A 21,009-nucleotide genomic window follows, 5' to 3' on the forward strand; every position below is an offset into this window, starting at 1 on the left:
TCACACTAAAGCCTCCATCATCGGTTCCAAACAAACAATCAGTGTCTTCTGGGAGGCGTAGCAGACGACAGATCGGACCTTGACCAGTCATAGCTTGAACAGTGATGATCAAGAAAGAGGCTTTATTAACACCAATATCATAATTTTTCTTTGATTCACTTTGCATTGCTCACAGTTGTGCATGTAAAACTTTTGTCCAATGGCTCTATGTCACAGAATGTAGAAGTTTATATTTGACAAGTTGAGTGTAATTTGGACTGCATGAATCTGCTACACCTTTTTTTTTTTTGTAGATTAAAGGTTAAAGGTTAAAAAAGGAATGGACTGATAATAGATTAAGAAATATGAGAAAGCTGAGAATCACCACAACTTCTTTTATCTTACTTGACCAGAAAAATCCTAATAACTAATAAGTCCACCTTCTAGCTTTTAACCTCATCTGATGGTCTTCAACAGTAAATACAGTTCAAGCTCATCTTTGAAGCTCAACTATTTATTTATGCTTTTCACTTTTAAGCGTCTGTGCCATAAAAAAATGTGTGTTTTTGTAGTTTATAAAACTCAATTCAGGTTGAAGTACAAGGTATTTTTGTGCATCACGTAATGGTCAGAGAATGGTAGAAAGAGATACAAATAATATGACAAATAGTTTTTTATGACAGCACTCTTGTTTATTCTTTTACAGCACAGTTGTTGTTTTTTTATTTACAGATGTAGCCAAGAGCCACGAACATACCATTTCAGTCTCAGATGAACTCCCAATTATGTAACCACAGAAAAAGATATGACCACCTGCCACTCTGTCTCATCTGACCAACGTAGACAATCCGTTATCTCGTGTACAGTATCTTGAGGCAAACTAGAGCTCAGAGAGGAGAGAATAGAGATAACAGAGGATGAGTATTCTTGGAGGCCTGTGAGGACAAGAAGACAAAGCAGTGAATAGGAGAAACTGAGGACACATACCTGGAGAAAGAGAGGCTACAGAGGAGATGAAATGTCATTTTCTTTGGATCGACAGCTTATCTTCTCTTTGACTAATGCGAAAAGGTCAGGCGGTGACTCAGACTGACATATACAAAGTTAATATTTCAAATTTATTTCAAACTAGAGATCTCCACTAGGCAACAGATGGTTAAGCACCTATTGTCTGTTAAGTTAAAATGCATAGAATACTGTAATTTTATTGGATCTTATTATTATTATCATTATTATTATTATTGTTATTATTATTATTATCATTATTATCATTATTATTATTATATAGGAAACAATGAATGGAGCGATTAGTGCAAACTTATCAATTTAAACATTATTCATCTAGAACATTTTCTTATTTATTGATTGATTAAATCTGCCCCCAGTAACTGGATTTAGGTCCAAGTAACCAAAATCATTTCTCACTTTTATAACAAACCAACATTTTGTACTGAAGTCTGCGTATCTCTCACATTGTATTGTTCAGTAGCAGATCTTGATCTTACCAATATGGCAACCACACAGACGCATAGAGGTGACATACAACAGTGGCACAGCTCCCAAGCAAACTAATTCCTAACAGGGTAATCGCAAAAAGGCTAGACAACATGATGACAGTACACTAAAAAGATGAAAAACATGAAGAAATATTTAGAAGACGAGGTGTTTGTTAAGCTGCAATTAAGCTCTAAAATGCTACAGCTTGTTGTAATATTGCATCATCAGTTTGGTTTGTCAATAAATCAAATTTAACACGACTAAGAGACTACAGTCATCGGTAAGCTGTATTTTGTACATTGGTGTTTTGAACTAAATACTAACAGCAGCACCACTATTGTTTAGTGTGTTAGCACGCAATTTTTAACGGTGGATTGTGGTGTCTCCGCTAGTAACTAATTACTGGACAACCCATGCTACCTCCTGAGCCACGGCTGCAGTCACTACTACAAGAGCTGGGGATCGAACCACCATCAACCATTTGATTGCTAATATTGGGGATTGAACTCTACCTCTTGAACTACAGTGACTACTACTACTGCAGGAGTCAGGGATGGAACCACTAACCATCTGATTACTGGACAACCCGCTCTACCTCCTGAGGGATCCCCAGAATCATTAGGATACATCGTCTGTCCATCATTGATCATTCCCATAAATATTCTGCTATCTAAGTAAATTTTGTGAGGATGTTCAATGCAGATAAGCTCTATAACTATAACTGGGACGCCATGTGAAAAAGGAAAACAACCCCATAGGCCAGTGGGATTCAAGTTTAGTTCCCAGTTAAATGCCAGCGGGGTTACCTGGAATTCCTCACAGGGATCTTGACTGCGGATCTCGTATTACCTCTTTGTTGCAGGCAGCTCAAGACAGGTCAGGTCACTTAGACACAAGCTTCCGCCACCACACTGAATAATTCAGGAGAGGCTATGATGGTGTGTGTGTGTGTGTGTGCACGTGCGTGTGTGTGTGTAAGAGAGAGAGAGAAAGAACCAACCATGAGTGTGGATGTTGAAGAATCGAGTGTGAGTGTGCGAAGATGGGCGCTAACAGAGTGGTTTCCTCTGTCCTCTTGGAGAAGCCCTGTGGCCCACTTAGGATCAGCTTACAGATGTCTGACTGAGAGTGGATGGAGGGGAAACTGACTCAGTGTTTTGGAGATGCTGTTTCTCTACTCCAGTGTTTGGGTGTAACAGCCAGTGAGCCTTCATCCACCTGTTGAGACTCTACATGAGACACTTTATGCTTTTTTTTTTTTTTTTTTAGATACGTTTCCACCTCACCGATTATCTTTTCTGTAAATAAAATGCTTGTTTGTCTGCAGCATTCAGAGCAGATGAACATCCCATCCAAACAGACCTGCCACTGTTGATCCTTATATATCATAATAATACCACCACTCTGATGTGTGGGTGGATGATCTATTCAACATAGTGCTAGAGCTGTGGTCGTAGTGTGTATGCTATAATACATACAGAACGTGTATGACTCATTGCACTCAGTGCATCCTCCTCCTCCTCATAAGGATTTCCTGTGGATGCATACATGCTTGCCCGTGCTGAGTGTAAGAATCTAGGTCAGGAAAGTATCTACAAAAAAGTGGTGATGTGTGACTATTGTTTAAAATGGCCTAGAACAAATAACAAAATTTGCAGGCTGCCCTCCAAAGTGCTAACCTGTCAAGCGGTCATGGTTATAGCTGAGCTCTCTGCTATAGTTCAGTGTCGTCTTGGGTTGCAATGACGTCAGTCCTCCAATCACCTGTGACATAAGGCTCTGGAGTTACACTGCCCAGGTACAGAGGGTGCACCCATACATCTCAATGTCATGAATAATGAAGAGGTGAAGTCAGGATGATGCACTTTGCTAACTCCCACTCTGGTTTACTCACTCACCAAAGCCTCCGGAGGGCTCCACCTGTACTGTACCTGTACTTTATCAGCCTCCTGAGTAAACTGTCATAATGTACAGTACATTTAAGGGGAAAGATGTGCTCTTTTTCATTCTTACTTCGAAATTTGATAGATTAACACATACCTGATGACCAAGAAAACAAGATTTAACAGCCATCTCTGCAGTTCTGCTGAATGAGTTAGCTCAGCACAGCTCCGAATGACAGACAGATAGAGTTAGTGATTAGTGGTTAGTATCCAGTCCCCACATTTTTGGTTTAGACGAAACCAGATGGAGAGTAAATCAGTGTAAGCCACTGATAATGTGGTGGCTGTATCCCTGTCAGTTTGTTTTTAGGCTACCTAACCGCCCAAAAATTGATCATTGTAGCCTTACTCAGAGTCAGATAAGAGCATCAGTGTCAGGACAGGTCCAACACTTGTTTAGGCTGATTTAGTACAAACATTTGTGGTATGGTAACTATTAGCCTAACACTGTCAAAAACAAAACAATACGCTTACAACAACTCCAAATCTGTCTTATCTATGATGTATCTTACATTGTAGAAACCTTGGACAGTTTGTTGATTCTGTATGTACAGAGTAAATTATTTGGTTGAGGAACAGTTAAGATCATGGACCACAGTGAAAACAAACAAGCTATCCACTCCATTTTTGTATTACAGTTATGGCTTCAACTCTAAATTCTTTAGGTACTTCCTAATCTAGATCACACAACCATTTTCTCTCCCATCTCTGTGCATTATATTACTCATTTTCTCTCATATCTTACGACTCATCCACCCTTCCTCTCGCTTTTCCTCCGTGTCACATTGGAGAGTGAATAATTCATGTTCGGGCTGCTTGCTGGTGGAGATGAATCATGTGAGAAGAGCAGGGTACACGTGCTCGTCTCGGAGCAACTCTTCTCTCCAAAGACCCCAGGACAGTCGAGGGTGGGGGGTGCACTGTGCTCCTCCACGGCTTGTTGTACAGACCGCTACTACTCCATCCTGGCGGCATGACATTACCATCCCAGGCTTTCAAGACAGTCACACGTGAGCTCTGGCTTCAAAGCCCAGGCATGGAGGCATCCACAGAGACGATGCTTGTCACTAAACATCCATGTACTGTATCTACAGTGCATGGCATGAATCATGAAATAGCTCATTATACTTACTTATATAACTTATATAACATTTCAAATCAAACAAAAGTCCTAATTCAAGGCTCATTTCCAGAGCTTTCAGCAGTATCTCATAGATCTTTATCAGCTTGATGTAGCTTTTTATAACCTAAATCAGTTTCACCTCTAAAGTTTTAAATGGTTGTTAATGTTCCACAATCGTACAAGAATTAGTAATAGTGGGACAAAGTAATTGTTTTTTAAGTCTCATGCTGTGGCTGTGATATTAAGTCCCAACTCCAGACCAGTCTCAAGTCAGCTTTAATTTTCTGAACCTAAATAGTAGCAATGTTAGGCTACCTTTACTGCTAGCCACCAAGAACAGATAGCTAATCCGTAAAGCAATTAGAAATTGCTGATTGTTGATTTTAAAATACAACATTTAGGCTACCAAATCTTGCATGCAAAGTGTTTAAAGTCACCAGATTTGACTCCGCAGTCTACAGCTCTGAGAAGTAGTTGCCACCTTTTTTAGTAAGTTTATGCAAACTGCAATCATTCTGCAATCATTCTCCAACAGTGTATTAGGACAATATGTTGACCTGGTTTACATGTAAGTTATACAAAAAGTTTGTTGCTTGCTGCTCAGTGTTCTGCATCTTCTGTCCCTTCACTCCCACACACACATTTCTGTCTCTGGAGAAACTCTCTGACTGCCTGAGTTTGGGTAAATGTGTCTCTGCCTGCTTGTGCTTGTGTTGGTTTTCATATTCTGTTTGCGTGTACTTTTGTTTGCCTGAGTCGTCTGAATCTTACTGTGTCGTGATGCACACGTGTATCTAACATGAAAGATCAACGCACTGGAGTGTTGATGGACCCAGCGCAAAAATTATTCATACGGAGGGGCCTTCACAGTTTTCGTGCTGTCACATTTTGTTATCTTACCGCATCGCTGAGCAGCCAGCACGGTGCCTAGCGTTTACTCTGGCTTACACCGATGCCATGCATGCGTCTGATTGGAGAGATGCCAGTTTGAGAGAATTTGATATTTGATTAACGTGCAGAATGTATCTAACAAACAAGAATGCATCACAGAGACATGGATTTAGATTAATTTAGAAGTTTGCATCTTCTACAATACTTCCTTTCATTAAAGAAAACCTTTATAACGTACTTAACCAAAGTCATTGTAACATCAGCAACAGATGGGGCAAAAAAAATAACAGAACGCTCAGTTTATTTTACACGTAGAGGTTTTAAACAAACCCCCGGTTTAGTCTTAGTCTAAATAAATTGAACTAAGATGGAGCTTTGCTTACAGCCTGTATGATTATTTCACTCCTTGTGCTTGTCGGACCCATTTAAGTAATATCAGCAAAATTAAACCAAAGTTGTAAGCTGTTGTTAGCTGTGTTCCCAGAAATGTTTACATTAAATATGAACATTAAAAATGGCTAATGGTAATTTATCAATTGAGTATTTTATGTTGCATTGTCAGCTTTTCATGTTTCATGTTATAAATGATCTTGGTGACAATAGAGGGCACTATGATGGCAGCTGTAGAGGTTGCTAGTATTGATAATGTGAGTTATAATGGTGCGGGTCTTGGTGGTAATGTCTTCTAATACTCTTTCTTTCCTCTTTCTTCTCCCAGATTAGTCGTTGCTTGAAGCCTGGAGGGCGATTTGTCTCCATCACCTTCGCCAACCCTTTCTTCAGGAAGCGCTTATACGCACGCGCAGAGTATAACTGGTCGATTAAGAAGTACACTTATGGAGAAGGCTTTCAGTATTATGTGTATGTGATGACCAAAGGGGAGGAGCTCAGCCCGGAGGATGCAGCTCTGGAGAAAAAGCTACTAGAGGATACCAAATCCCCACCTACCGTGGTCACCACAACACAAAATGAGCCAGAAGAGGAGTTCCTGTCTAATATTGACTTGTAAAACAACCGGACTATCTAAAGGAGTCTTAGGAATACATTATCCCTGAGATACTTCTGGACTCACTTTTAGCCTTCCTCTGTTACCATTTTATTTATTTTTACAAGACAGTTTTTATATGGTTTTGTGAGAAATAACTACAATGTGTTTTTAATTGTGTATTTTTAATCTGGGTATTGATGTCCATATACTGTCATCTATGAGGAATGATTAGTGATAGATGGTTCTGTGTACCAAACCATCTGACATAGGACAAAGTGGTTGTGCCAAATAAAAGAAATAAAACATAACAACTTTGAAAACTACCTGTATTACATTGTCAGCACCAGCCAACAAAACTGTATCAAGTATCAAAACATAAATAAAACAAAAGGTGTGGATGGAATAAACAGTTGCTGGTGTCTCTGCTCCTTTTATTGGTCATTTTAAAAACCAAACAGCAAATCAGAAGTCATCTTTGGTTTGATCACTGACAGTGAGCGAAAAATATTTTCATGGGGCTGGCTTGCATCTTTTGGAGATCCCGTTTTAATAGTGTTTGTTGGTACTGTTTTTGTTTACTGTACGCACTCAAATACTCTGTTATAGCTAGCTAAATATTTGATGATCAATCAAAGGAGGGGAGACATCAGCCACATCACTGCCTCCAAACCAGCGAGGGTCGAGCACATAAGGAGTCCCATTTTCATGGAGCCGCATTTGTGCATACGGAGCAGAAATTCTCCCTTGCGGGAAGGTTTTCTGCTCACCGTACTTTCCGCGCTGCATACCTTTTTTAATATTATTGTACAACAGATTCAGAAAAGGTATAGCCTCAAATTACAAAATACAGAGCGGCATCACTCTTACGATATCGGCAAGTCTCGGTTGTTTATGGGTTGACCCTGGCACCCAACACCACAGAAACAGTTGCTCTGATCGGCTGCTTGGAGCAGCACTGGCTGCAATGGCTTAATATTTTCAAAGATACTGAAAGGAATGGTTTGTCAGTAAAACGCTACAATAAAATCTCCGTGAACATTTCCATCAATAGTTTTTTATATGTTTTTATACGATTATATTGTTTATAAAATCACTTTAATTGTGATTGCTGGAGTGATTTATAGAGATGTTAACGATAACTCATCATGTTTCTTCTTCTGTCTGTGCCATCATTTTCTGAAGCGGCTATCATCAGCATGAGCTTATAATAGAAACTTTTATCTTTTATAAAGCAATTTTACATCCCAGTGTCCTTAACTGTTCTCTCTGCACATATATCGGAAAGATTCAACTGCAGTGCAGTACAAGCCTGGCAGTGTTGCACAATTTGCAAGGCAAACTGGCATGTCTAGTACAGCAGTAAGAGCAGCACCGGCATGCATGTAAAGTCAGTGTTAAAGTCTATTAATATGTCAGTCAGAGTCTCCACCTCTGTTGGGGTTGTCTGCATCTGTCCCACGTGTCCTTTAGAATCCAGACAAAAGCTACTAATAGAGATTCACAGCGTTTGACACACCTGTCAAACATACTGGCGCTGCGGGTGGGCACATACGCATGTACATACAAGTAATAGCTCACCCTGCATGTTATTTGTTGAGGAAACATGAGATGAGTCTCTGGTCCTGTGCTCTCTCTCTCTCTCTCTCTGCTGCTTAAATATAGACCAGAAAGGGAGAGAGTGCCAGGCGTGCAGACAGGCAGGAAGGCTGGTGACTGGAGGGGGGGGACCACATTGATAAAGTAGAAATCATTTATTTTTAATTCTCTGCTGAGATCTAATTACCGCCTATTTTTAAGACTTGGTGGAGGAAAAAAAAAAGGTGTGTGATTTTTCAGATGGCTCCTCTTTCATTTCATGATTTTCTGCTTGTGTAACATGGTAGTTTGTTTAGTAACTTTTCTGGAGCTTTCGATTGTTAGTTACTGTTTCGACTTAAGCATCAGCATCAGCAGCTACCATGTGAAATTCAAGGAGTCCTGAACTCTGAAATACTGAACATTGTTATAACTGCAGTCCTGTGCAAACCTCTCCAGCATATGGGGAAATAAAAAAAGATTGACATTACTGCTGTGCTTACTTACACTTATCAGGGCTGCGATTGCACAATCATAGCAACGGTTTTAGTGTACAGTTAAGCTGCGTTCACATGATTTGCTCTTATTTCACCATGACGTAAGGCACAATGCTTGCAGAGACAAAGCTCAATGTGGTCACCAGAAACAAATCTTTTCTGTGTGACAATATGATGGGATCACTGTTGCTGAGGTAACATTTGTGGTCCTGACTATGCATCCATTATCACTGTGTATACCTGGCATAGCTGCATACATAAACCTAGCGTTGGATTTAGTTTAGTTTAGTTGCCCCATCTGACCGCCGACATTTCGCCATGGATTACCTTTCCTGGTGAGATCATGATGTGTTTTTAATGCTATCTGCCTTCCTTGCCTATATGTGTTGTTGTTATGCTACGTCAGATACATCTGTCATTGGTTGTTCTTTGAAAGATCAGCAGCAATAGAGGTCAGAGTTAAAATATGAACCTGCACAGCACTTGGTGGCGATTTCATGCACACCATCGAGGGTAGCTCTTCGACTAGTTGGGCGTCATTGCTCTCCCCATAGACAAACAATGCATGTAGCAGCCCTTAGCTTAAAGTAGAGACTGAATGTTCATTCTTGAGCTTGAAAACAGCAGATGACTAAACAGTATCGCTACAAGGTTTTCATTATTAGCTGTTTAGAAGCTGTTCCGGATCTTTGGGTTCCATGATAACTCCACCTGCTGAGGAAGTATCATGTGATGTGATTGAAAGCTCCAGAACAACAACTAAATGCACCTTGTGGTGAGATTGTTTCACCACAGGCTACTTTTTCTAAACTAACTTAACTAAAGAACAGTGTGACATTACCAAACTCTTCTTTGACTGTTACTGTGTTGTATATTCTTCGTACACACACACACACACTGAAATGTCGACACTATCAGACAGCGATGGTCTTAGTCTCACCCACTCTGTATCTCACCCCCAGACTTTTGCATCGTCTCTGGGTAAACCTCATTGGCTATTATCTGGTTTCCATAGTGATGATTGGGTGCAATGCCCAGACTACCTTAACAGGAGGCTTTAAAAAAATAGCCTGGCACCGATCTGGCCTGGCAGGGTGCATGACAGGAGGGTGCTTATGTAAGTGGCAGTGGGTTTGATATTGACAATAGAGGCTTAAGGGGTGCCACTGCAGCACTGGGACATAAAAGCATTTGATGGATTCAACACTCGATGGATGGATGGATGGATGGATGGAGGTTGGGTAACCCTAACCCTCATCATGGAGTGTTTTCTTGCTCTATACATCATGCTATTTTCCCACTTCTTTCCTCACCTGGACTAGTTTTACTTCCATTTCTGCTCTGTCAATATATGAATATATTAAAATGAATGTCCTTTAGTCATAAAGACTGACATGCAATGGCAGAGACCCCGACAGGGAGATTTAACTTGACTGGACTTAAGTTATATAACTACACATCAGGCACAGGCCTCATGCAGGAGAGGTTTAGTCATCATTTTCTCTCGTCTTATATGCGGCTCTTTGTTTCTTTCGCTGATTACCTGAGTCATCCAGGTGTCTGAGGCCATGATTTAATATAGAGTGCTGTGTATTCATGTGTGTGTGAGATATCGGGGCCAGAATTTTCTCTCATGCTGCTAATTGTCCTCCATGGTCTGTTGCCCAAGGACAGCAGCAACACTAATCTACTGCATGCTCAATGCCTTTCTCTCTGTGTTTCTGTCTCTCTTTTACTCTCTCACTCAGTCACTCCTCTCACCACCACCACCACCCTGCCCTCTCTGTTTGCATCGATTGGCCCAGAGTGCTTTGGTGGGTGTTTATGTGAGTCAAAAGGTCGACTGCATGCTTTAACCAAACATCTCTAGGTTTCATCTGCCACATTGTATGTTTTGTGTTGTGTTCATGTTCAAGAGCACAAGTGTGTTTGTACCGCATTGAACTGCCTATTTACTGCAGCTGCACTCAAAGTGAAATTCTGGTTTACAACCAAGGTCCTATTTTTGTTGTGTTGTTCTATCCATAATATAATAATTTAATAACAGAATTTAATTTAACATTAATATAAAAAAAGCCCAAGGCCACAAGCCCAATGGAGCAAGGGACAAAAACAGCCAGGTGATCATACAGGTTTTAAAGAAACAACCAGGTTGTCAAACTTATGAAACAAAGGCCAACAGTAAAATTAATACCTCTACATTTCTTGTGTAATGAAGTTTTATCACCATTTTATGTTTAGATCAATAGTTCCCAACCTCATAAATCTGAGGTGATTAACAGGATAGTAGATAGAAGATGAAAGACATTTTTCTTCAACAGATAATGGTGTTTACTTACTTTTACTTTTTTATTAGACTCTAATATTTTACTTCAGGTGTGTCAGGAGTCACACAACGGCAGGCAAGAACCCAATAGCACGACACAGAAAACAGTTCAGGTAAGGAAACAGAGTTTAATCACCAGCAGAAGTCAAACCAGGTAGTAACCCGCAGGCAAAAGGAAAGGGCCAAAAAGGCAGGTCAAAACACAAACAGGCAAGATCAGGATGATAGTTTGTGGATAGCTAGGGAAACACACTACAATCTGCCAAAGAACTGAGGGAAATGAACCGGTTTATATGCTGAGGGGTTGATTAGCTGATGAGGAGCAGGTGAGTGTGGGGGTGGGGTAGGCCAGGTGAATGAAGTCAGCAAGTAATGCAGAGCAGGAGGGAGTGGCAGAATCTGAAACGACATGAGTGTTAGTGTGGCAAAACAGGAGACAGACAAATGAACAACTAAAGCCTAGCTGAAGTTGTGACAAGGTGACTGTTTATTGCCTCATCAGACTTTGTAGAAGTGTTGCTGCACATCTATACAAGCTACTTTTCTTTTTTTTAAAGATTATTTTTTGGCCTTTTATGATAGTACAGCTGAAGATAGACAGGAAGCAGAGAGAGTGGGAATGACACGCAGTAAATGGCCGTCTGATGCGGGATTCGAACCGGAGCCAGCTGCAGCAAGGACTGACGCCTCTACACACGGGGCGGCCGCTTAACCCACTATGCTACCGACCACCGCTACAAACTACTTTTCAAGTATAACTTAATAACTATCATGACAGATAGTAATTATGGCCAAAGCCAAACTAGAATTTCCTTTAACCTACACCTCATGTATCCAGTTGCTTTGGACCAGTGAAGATAGGATGGGGGAATCACCCGTTGTCCTTGTCAGTGGAAATCCATTCTGCATTAGATGTAGTGAGGACTAAGAGAAAGCACCGCCGTTACTTTCAATAGCTCTGTATATCTGTTCATTTCCCTCGGGGCAGCATAATGGCATAATATACTGTATGGAGGCTTATGTAACTGGAGGAGGAATAATAATGGACGTCCACTCAGGATGGGGCAAAAGTAGAATCAGATCAAAGCTCTCTGTCCTCACTGCACACGCTCAGCTTGAACCTATGCTCTTAGCTGTGCTGGGGAGATAACCTCAGAGGAAACGGTACAATGGAACTTTATTTACGGTGTTTTGTGATTTGTCATGCTTTTTTTTTGTTTTCATCCAGTCTTTACATGGTGACTGACCATTAGCGAGGCATCTACAGCATGTCATCTGTGTTGACCTCAGTATGGCCTGCACTCCCGTCCCATCTGCAAGGTGAGGACACAAGAGCCACAAAGACCAAAGGGTTACATCGGCTCCAGCTCCAGCAGCTGACCTCTGACCCTGAAATTTGCGAAATGATGACTGAATTTACATCAGAGGGCAGTAGCTCATTAGTTGTTGCATGAGATATTCCAGACATAGAGTCTGAGTCCAGACATAGACACAGATTTTCACTTTTTTTACATAAACTTATTTATAAACTTAATTTATACTCTTGGCTTTGCAAGCGAGCGGTCTGAGGAAAATCATGATGCACGCTGAACGAAGCTTACTATTTCCTCCAGAAAGGCAATGAACTCATGTGATGCTATGCTTAATTTCAGTCAATGCTAGCCCAGTGTGAGTGTGATTCACGCCAGTCCAATATCCTGCCAGTCACGCTGGTGAGTTAGAGGGCGAGGGATTCAAAGAGCTAACGTTAGTCTGGTATCTAGCCAGCCAAAGCTCCTGTGACTAACTAGAAGATTAAGGATGACTTAAAAGTCAAGCTACACAGGAAAAACAAGCAATCTCTGAACACTGACTGCTGGCTGCACAACATGAAGACGAGAACAACATGTCCTGCAAAAAAAAAAATCACTTCAGTCACTTCATCACAGCTGACCGGGAGATACTGTCCTGCCAATCTTCTCTTCAACAGTTTCCATCAGTTGGTAACAGTGTGCTCCTTGTTCAGAGCTCCTTTGAATTTCACATAATTTTTCTTTTTTTTGTTTTTTTAATTAATAAAAATTAACAAGTTAGTCACTGGTTATTGGGTGTTGGTCTGTCAAAAGCAAAATTTACTGCAACCAACATTCCTAGTGCAGACATAACAGGTGCTACTTGTTAATTAGTTACAAACATTTTAGGGGCAGCAAAAAGCAAATGTTTTATACAGGTGGTTAGAAAAGGTTTTTGGAAAGGTCGCTGAGATAATCTGAAGCTTAGTTTGATGACTTGAATGTAATGGTAATACATGAGAGGCACAAACTGCATTAGCTCGCAAATAAGCATGTTTCCTACTAACTATTGCTTTAAATTTGGTTATCAAAGAAAGTGTTATAACCACTGTTTCTAAATGAGCTCAAACATATCTACTGTTATTTCATTGTAATAAAGCAATGTGTCACCTAATGCAGTGGTCTTTATTGTGTCTTTATGTTTTTATTTGAGGGCTCTTCAAACAATACATGTTCATAAATTCATTGCAGACTTTTATCTCTTTTGGGAAAATAGTGATAATTCAGAAAAAATAGATCCAGTGATATTCTGTTGACATATTTTGATTTAGGAATATTCTGTAGTATTTTTCACCCTGAAAATAAACAATAACAAATTACCTCCCAAACAGATCATGGAAGGAGCATAATACTACTAGTAGTAGGACTTCATTACTGGATTAGGGTTAGGGTTAGGGCCTTGCAGGGTTGCACATTACTGTGAAAAGTGTAATTGTCCATGGCCTCAGACAGACACACACACACACACACACACAAGATCCACAACAACAACAACAACATGATCGATAGCACTATGTGTTCATTCTGTGCAGTGCTGATGTTATCGGGAGCAGTCAATAATCTCACTGATGGGAATGTGGTCGGCTACACTGGTGACGCCTTGTTGGTGTTCTGTTATTAGAGTGGAGTGCAATTCAGAGTGAGGATCAGTGTTCATGTATTGTTGACATGAAGCTTTTTATAGATGTGTCCTGATGTTTGTTTTTTTCCAAAAGGTAAAAAAAACACTGAGGATCTGTCATACCTGCAGCGTGATTTCTGAGAAAAGTCTAACGCGTGATTACACGGAAATACATTTTTATTGTGTTCTTATCAATGATGTGCAGGTTTGTGTACCTCAGGTGGAAGACTGGTGATATCGACTGACACAATTTCCTGACTGACAATGTTGGCGAACAGTGTAGTACAGTATTTTACACCTGACAGCTTCACCTGATCTGTTGATGTAATAATCACAGGAAGTGTATTTGTACCTCAGGAGCACGATAACGTGATTTGATTTAAATGATGTATCCACATATTTGTGTTCAGGCGAAAAATAAGCACACAAATAGGATTAGAAACGGTTGTGATGCTGATCTTTACTGCATTTACTGTCACAGGGGCCTGTTGCTTTAGGTCTGTTAGTTTTCCAACAACCTGACTCAGTGTTTGTGTGTGGAAACTAGCTAGCAACAAGCTTACATAATGGATAAATGGTTGAGATGTCCAGTTTCTTACTCAAAACATGGTTGTTTCCACTGGAGTAAAGAAAAAAAGTACTCCAAGCGTCAACACAGATTCTAGGACAATGATATCTTCTAAGGATTTACACAGGTTTCCCACACATCCCCTAAAGCCCATAGTTCTCTCTTCTGTGTTGAACAATTCAATGAAGACCATACATGAGCCCGTCTGATGGGGCTGTGTGGGTAGGCTGGACAAAAATGGACGTAATAAACCACAGCACATGTTGATTTTTGAGCTCTTTGTGCACAGTGTCGAAAGCGAGTGTTTGCAGGTCTGCTACAGACTTTTGTGTGAGAGCTACTGTATGAGGACACTGTACAATGTAGACGTTGATAGATGATCATGTGGCCAGCCATGGCTCCCCCGGGGTCTATGGTTTAATGGATTCACTAGTGTAGGCCAGCACAGAGCTGTTTAACAGCTTAACAGATGGATCACTGTTCCTTCCCTGCACTTTAATTAAGGATCAGTATTTACTGTCACTGAGGTTATAGCTACTGATTCCAGAGGCTACAAAGAAATGCTGAAGCTACGTTATATGTTAAGTTTATTTTTTAATTGTCACTGACATGATGTGCTCTGTATTGTTTTTTTATTCTTGAAGAAGCTGAAGCCACTCTGATGTGTCATTTGAATTCATCTTGGGACAAAAGCCATACAAGAGAATCACATTAACATTTTCTTTCACCATTTATTAATTCACCAAATACAGTGAAAATGGCATCATAATATACAATGACTCATTCTTAGAATGTCATGACATTTTTGTTGCTTTTTTGCTTCATAAAACGATGTTTCATTATTGAAAATATTAAGGTTTCATGCACAACAAACCATATCCAGTTTCTTTAAAATAATGGTACAAAATAAACAAAATTAAAAAACAAAAACTGTAATGTCCAAAATCGGTCAAATAACAACGTGTTATTTGAGGATACTCGTAAACAGTGCAATATACTCTAAAACTGCCATTTTCTAACAAATTCATCAACGAAGCTCAAGTCACAGTATACGATTTCTTAATAATAGTTTAACATTGATGTGTGCAAAAACCCCAGACACATTCAGTTAGTCTTTAAAAAACGTCTGATCTGTGATATAGAACAAGACCAATCCACCAAAAATCTTAGATTCGCCTCGACTGAATGAAGCCTAGTCTCATTCTGTATATCCTCTCTGAAGTAGAAATATTTTTGTTGATGAACTGTAAGACGATAGACTAGCATATCATTTAAATAACAAATATTTAGATATAAAAATACAAATATGACTTTTGTTAAAAAGAAGCGTGCCAGGGTAAGAGTAGTGGCACCTGTGTTGGCACCGGAGTGAAAGTTCATGCAAATAGATGGAGAAAAAAAGACTTAAAGATTTTATTTTTTTTTAATAGAAGACTAAACACATATAATTGCTCAATTAAAATAACCAAATACTTTTTTTTCCCATCAATTTCATGACTATTAATTTAAACATTTACTATAATCTCCACATCTCTGCTGGCCTCTGTAGATATCTGAGCATTTGAAAATGCAAAAACAATAAAGAGAGGAAAGAAAAAAGAAAAGAAGAAGAAGAAGAAGAAGAAGATATGTGCCAGAGTGAAATCAGCTACATGAAGGTGCCAACCTGCACCCTGAAACCACTGATGGGTGATGCAAGAAGACGAAGTAGAAGTAGAAGAAGAAGAAGAAGAAGAAGAAGAATGTGGCCTGTGGTTCAGTTTTAAACTGTGGCCTAATGCTCTTTAAGGGCCATAAACAAATGGGGTTCTACTACAGAAAATATTTAACATTGCACCATCCTCGGATATATGTTTTTACATACAATGGGTCTCCTCTATTTAGTAGACCCGAGAGTTTGGTTGGTCTGTTTTTAAAAAAGCGATAGCAGCAACAGGAATGCATTGGACCAGTGCTGAAAGGACAGCTCCCTTGAATGCACCGTCGCTGACTGAATCAACAAAGCAAAGCCGAGAAAGAGCAGGGAGGAAGAAGATAGAGGTGTTTTGGGGGATGGGGGGGTGTCTGAGAGCTTAGCCTACCTACTGTACAACTTATTGAAATAGGGCTGGGATTTAGCTTCAGCCTCCAGTTGCAGTGTTTTGTTGCTTACAGCGCTTTTGGAAAGGAAAAAGAGATGGTCGTGAAGTAATGACAAGTTCATCCATCATTAAAGTCAGCAGAGGTTGAGATACAGAGCAGTGTCCGCCATCTCAACATCTTGCTGCGCAGCAGTAGTTAAAATCGGGATTCGTTGTGAGAAATTGCCAGCAAATCCCATGATAAATCTTGGTCTTTTCCAGAGTCTATCTCTCTCTCTCTTTCCTCTCTTTCTTCATCTCTTTCTTCCTTATTTCTCTTCCTTTTAGCCTTTTCCATTTTCCCCCTTCCTCCTCTTTTTTTTTGCCTTTCTCTCCCCCTTCTCCTCTGTCATCCCATCCTTGCTTCGTGCCGTCGTTTTTCTCCTGCAATCCTCGAACATGCACAGCCGACAAGTGCTTCAAATCGGGTGATCAAAATTAAAAAAGTCTGCAAGGCATCGTTCACGTTTTTACACGCCAGGTGAAGACTTGTCTGTCATCCCCTTGAGGACCTCGTCTATTCGGTCGTCCTCGATGACCACTGTGGGAGAGAAGAAAAAAAAAGGGAGAAAAGAGGATGTTTACTGAGACCATGACAGCAGAGATACATATAATAACCCAGTCAACAGTGAGGTCATTGTGTTTTATTGTAGGTCCCTAATTCTTTACATGATGGAGACTTTATTTATGGCCTATAGTGGAGGAGGATATGGCGCACTAAAATAGCCAAACCAAGTGAGAGAAAATGTGACTGCAGGTGAATAAATTAATAAATAAATAAATTAAAGCACAAATCAGCGACCTCGAGTACGCGCACTTGCTGAAAACAACTCGATTCCCGATAATGGCGACGAGCCAAGCTTTTTTTTTTTATCCTTCCAGTTTAACCCTATTGTTTGGTGGCTTCACCTTGGGGTGTGTCCTTAACATGAAGATCATTTCTCCTATATATATGTATAAAATATGTAAGTATTCATCCTGTGGTGCATTTTCAAACCTCATCTTTGTGTGGAATATTCTACATAAATTTATTTTTAAAAAGATGATTTTAATTGGAATAAACTCCCTAAAAGTCCATAAATGCATCACAGGATTGTACTATTTATCTGCTTTTTTTTTTCATTTTCCATCACATAAATAATTCTGATCATATCAGTTATTGTGACAAATAAATGTAAATGCTTTATTTTATTATCATTTACCTCGCTTGGCTCTGCCGATCTGTCCCAGCTTTGGGGGTCTTTTCGCCTGCGACGCGGCGAAAAAGGCGCTTGTGTCCTGTAGTCCGCAGCTAAAGGACATCTGACTGACCTCGCTGTCCGCCCCGTAGCCGCTCATTTTCCCCTCGTTGTATGGCAGCACCTCGGACATTGTGGCACGACAGAGGATGATCACCAGCGTAGATCTTTTTTTAAAAGTGTAGAAAAGTCTTCCTCAGTGGCTATATGTTCAATACAGCCGTAGATCCTTTGTTTGTTTTTGTGCACGCTGCAGCTGTTCCTCCTGCTTTGGGATCCTTTTTTTTTCTGAGTGTAACTCAAAGTGGATCCAGGGGCCAGTGTCTGAGGTCCGGGTTTTGTTGTGGTCTCTCTGTGGTCTCTGGATGTGTTTGCAGCTGCAATGAGAGACTGTGTGTGTGCGTGAAGGAGAGAGAGAGAGAGAGAGAGTTGTGTTCGCCTGTGTTGCTGGCTGATGTCTGGTGAGGGAAGTGGGAGATCCCGGGATCATAAAGGAAACCCAGGCAGAACGGTGAAGTCATCCATCCGGGTTTGAAGCGCGCGCGTGTGCGTACACGTGTGTGTGTGTGTGTGTGTGTGTGTGTGTGTGTGTGCGCGTGTGTGCGTGTGTGTGTGTGTGTGTGTGTGTGTGTGTGTGTGTGTGTGTGTGTGTGGTGGGCTCCGAGTGGTAGAGGAGCAAGAGTGACATCAACAGGCGAGTGAAGAAAATGCACAAGTGAAAGACTCGTACTGGAGCACTTTGAGACTTTTCTTCGGGATATCTGAGGAAAATTCACTATTATATAGAAACTTACTGTGTGTCTGATAAAGAGTACCTTAGTATTACTAATGGAGCACATATTAGTCCTTTTATAGTGCATAATTTCCTTCCATAATAGATCTAACTAGAAAATTTCGAAAGAAATTTTGAGTGTGCCTGACTCTGGCCCTGTGGCCCCCATACATTATTACTGACACTGCTCAGTAAATTCAGTACTAGAAAATTCCCGCAGAAATTTTGAGAGTGACGAGTGGGCTGTTTCTGGGAGTCTGTATTCAAAAAGCACAGGTCAAATAGTCATTTTTAAAACGTTTAGCTGACGCTAGCAATTAGCATTAGCATGTTAACATTAGCATGTTAGCAATTAGCATGTTAACAATTAGCATGTATTTAAAGTTCAAATTAAGTGGCAATAATAATGCTAAAATGGCCGCCACTCGGCTTCTGCCTGCTGGCTCTTATTTTGAAAATAGCCCCTCCCCCCTCTCCTTCCTGTCTGTCTGTGTGTCCCTCTAAACCCCTGAGCAGACACAAAAGCTTCAAATGAAGTCCCTCAAAGAGGTGGCCGAACATTCCTTCCTTCCTTTCGTCGTTTTTTTCCCTTCCTTCCTTCCTTCCTTCCTTCCTTCCCTCCTTCCTTCCTTCCCTCCTTCCTTTTGTCGTTTTTTCCTTCCTTCCTTCCTTCCTTCCTTCCTTCCTTCCTTTCGTCGTTTTTTCCTTTCTTCCCTCCTTCCTTCCGTCATTTTTTTCCTTCCTTCCTTCCTTCCTTCCTTCCTTCCTTTCGTCGTTTTTTTCCTTCCTTCCTTCCTTCCTTTCATCGTTGTTTGCCTTCCTTCCTTCCTTCCTTCCTTCCTTCCTTCCTTCCTTCCTTCCTTCCGTCGTTTTTTTCCTTCCTTCTTTACTTCCTTCCTTCCTGTCGTCGTTTTTTTCTTCCTTCCTTTCATCGTTTTTTCCTTCCTTCCTTCCCTCCTTCCTTTCGTTGTTTTTCTTCCTTTCGTCGTTTTTTTCCTTCCTTCCTTCCTTCCTTCCTTACTTCCTTCCCTCTTTCCTTCCGTCGTTTTTTTCCTTCCTTCCTTTCAGGCACACTTAATAAGTTGAAGAAGAATAAGTGCGGTGGATAACATATAGTGTGCGCTTTCAGGCACACTCAATAATCTATAATCTAATCTAATAATAGATGGATCATTAGGATTTCGTGAAGATTACTTTTTGTTAGAGCATCACAAGACACTTAGGTATTTATTTGCATAGTAGTCAGTAGTGAAAAGTACTCTGCAGGTAGCAAGTGCATTCATTCAGTACTTGACTTGAATATATCTATTTTAAATATTTGAGTTATTACTTCACGACATTTATCTGACAGCTGTAGTAACTATTGCACACGTGGCTTCTGAAGCATTACGCAGTGTTAGAGATTAAAATGTATATATTATATTGCTTTTTCTTTTAGAGACAACCAGTTGTGGCATGAAGCTTGAAAGGTATGTGTTAATAGGCAGAAGGTTGATCTATGGGCAATGTACAGCCCACGATTTTTGGAGTTTGACCCCATAAGGACCAAAACTCAAGATATTTCAGCTTCTGTTTTTTAAAATGATTTGTGTGCCCCAATTTTATGAAAGTGAAATACTAAATCACTGAAGCGTGTCTTTAAAGTGTCACATTAGCAAAAGAAAGAACCTCAGATGCATAAATGTATAAAAAACAAAGTAACTTGAAAAAAACTTGACTCCCAAAACTTGAACACTAAAACATGAAAGATAATGAGTTTATGTTATATACATGAAGCATGAAAAGTAAAACGATTTTTTTTAGGACATTATATACCTCATAGGCTTTCTAAAAGAAAGACAAACAACTGAAAAATTTACCAGAAACATACAAACAGTGGTTTGTCTTTTTGTGCCAGCAGAAAATGTCTCATTTCAGCACCATGGACAGAGCCCATATAATTTATACATTAGCTGCATTTGAAATGATGTCATCCCTCCAAGATTTCTGTTTGCAGCCTGTGTTAACAACTTCCTGTCCTCACAGCATATGGTATCTAATAAAGAGCTAAAATAATAAACTGGATCAAACCTTGTTTTAACAATTTGGGCCAGCTGACCTGCCTATTAAGACGTAATAACCTTTCTATTGACGCAGCTTTGTTCTGTTCTAGCAGCCAACCTGCATAGCTGAGTGGTGAAAGTGACCAGCTGACAGTCTTGAGATCAGTGCTGTTGGAAAAGCTCTTGGATTTCCTGCAGGGATAATACGCGGGACAGCTGCAGAGTCAAAGTGAAGCCAGCTCTTGCCTGCTGGCTGGCTTCCCACAGAAATATGGCCCATATAACACCCCGAAACACCAATCCTATCCTAATTTACTAAGCAGCCAACATCTTTGGAGGCAGGATCAGTTGAAAAAGTCTGCATGCACGGCGAAACATTGTCACAGAGGCTTAAATTAGGATATTAGATGATGGTTTACAGTTCATCATAAACAACTACAACTAATTATCTTCACCCAAAAATGTTTTTTCTCTAACATGGATCCACAGTCAATGTCT

At 40.2% G+C, this 21,009-nt stretch overlaps 2 protein-coding genes across 2 annotated transcripts in view; one reads left to right on the forward strand and one right to left on the reverse strand.

The window, feature by feature from the left end:
- Positions 1-6,824, forward strand: part of ece2a (endothelin converting enzyme 2a) — a 68,184-nt gene extending 61,360 nt beyond the window's left edge. The window contains exon 4 of the mRNA XM_010750887.3: positions 6,152-6,824. Within this exon, the coding sequence (XP_010749189.2) occupies positions 6,152-6,442 (291 nt within the window). The 3' untranslated portion in view covers positions 6,443-6,824. The remainder of the gene's footprint in view (positions 1-6,151) is intronic.
- An 8,226-nt stretch (positions 6,825-15,050) lies between these two features.
- On the reverse strand, positions 15,051-18,229 carry camk2n2a (calcium/calmodulin-dependent protein kinase II inhibitor 2a). Its single transcript, XM_010750888.3, has 2 exons — positions 17,662-18,229; positions 15,051-17,000 (listed from the first exon to the last, which is right to left on the reverse strand). Exons 1-2 carry the CDS (start codon positions 17,828-17,830, stop codon positions 16,930-16,932), a joined length of 240 nt encoding a protein of 79 aa, XP_010749190.1. The 5' UTR covers positions 17,831-18,229; the 3' UTR covers positions 15,051-16,929.
- Positions 18,230-21,009: the final 2,780 nt, after the last annotated feature.

Source organism: Larimichthys crocea, chromosome XII (genome assembly GCF_000972845.2).
Source record: "Larimichthys crocea isolate SSNF chromosome XII, L_crocea_2.0, whole genome shotgun sequence".
Classification (NCBI taxonomy): Eukaryota; Metazoa; Chordata; class Actinopteri; family Sciaenidae; genus Larimichthys; species Larimichthys crocea.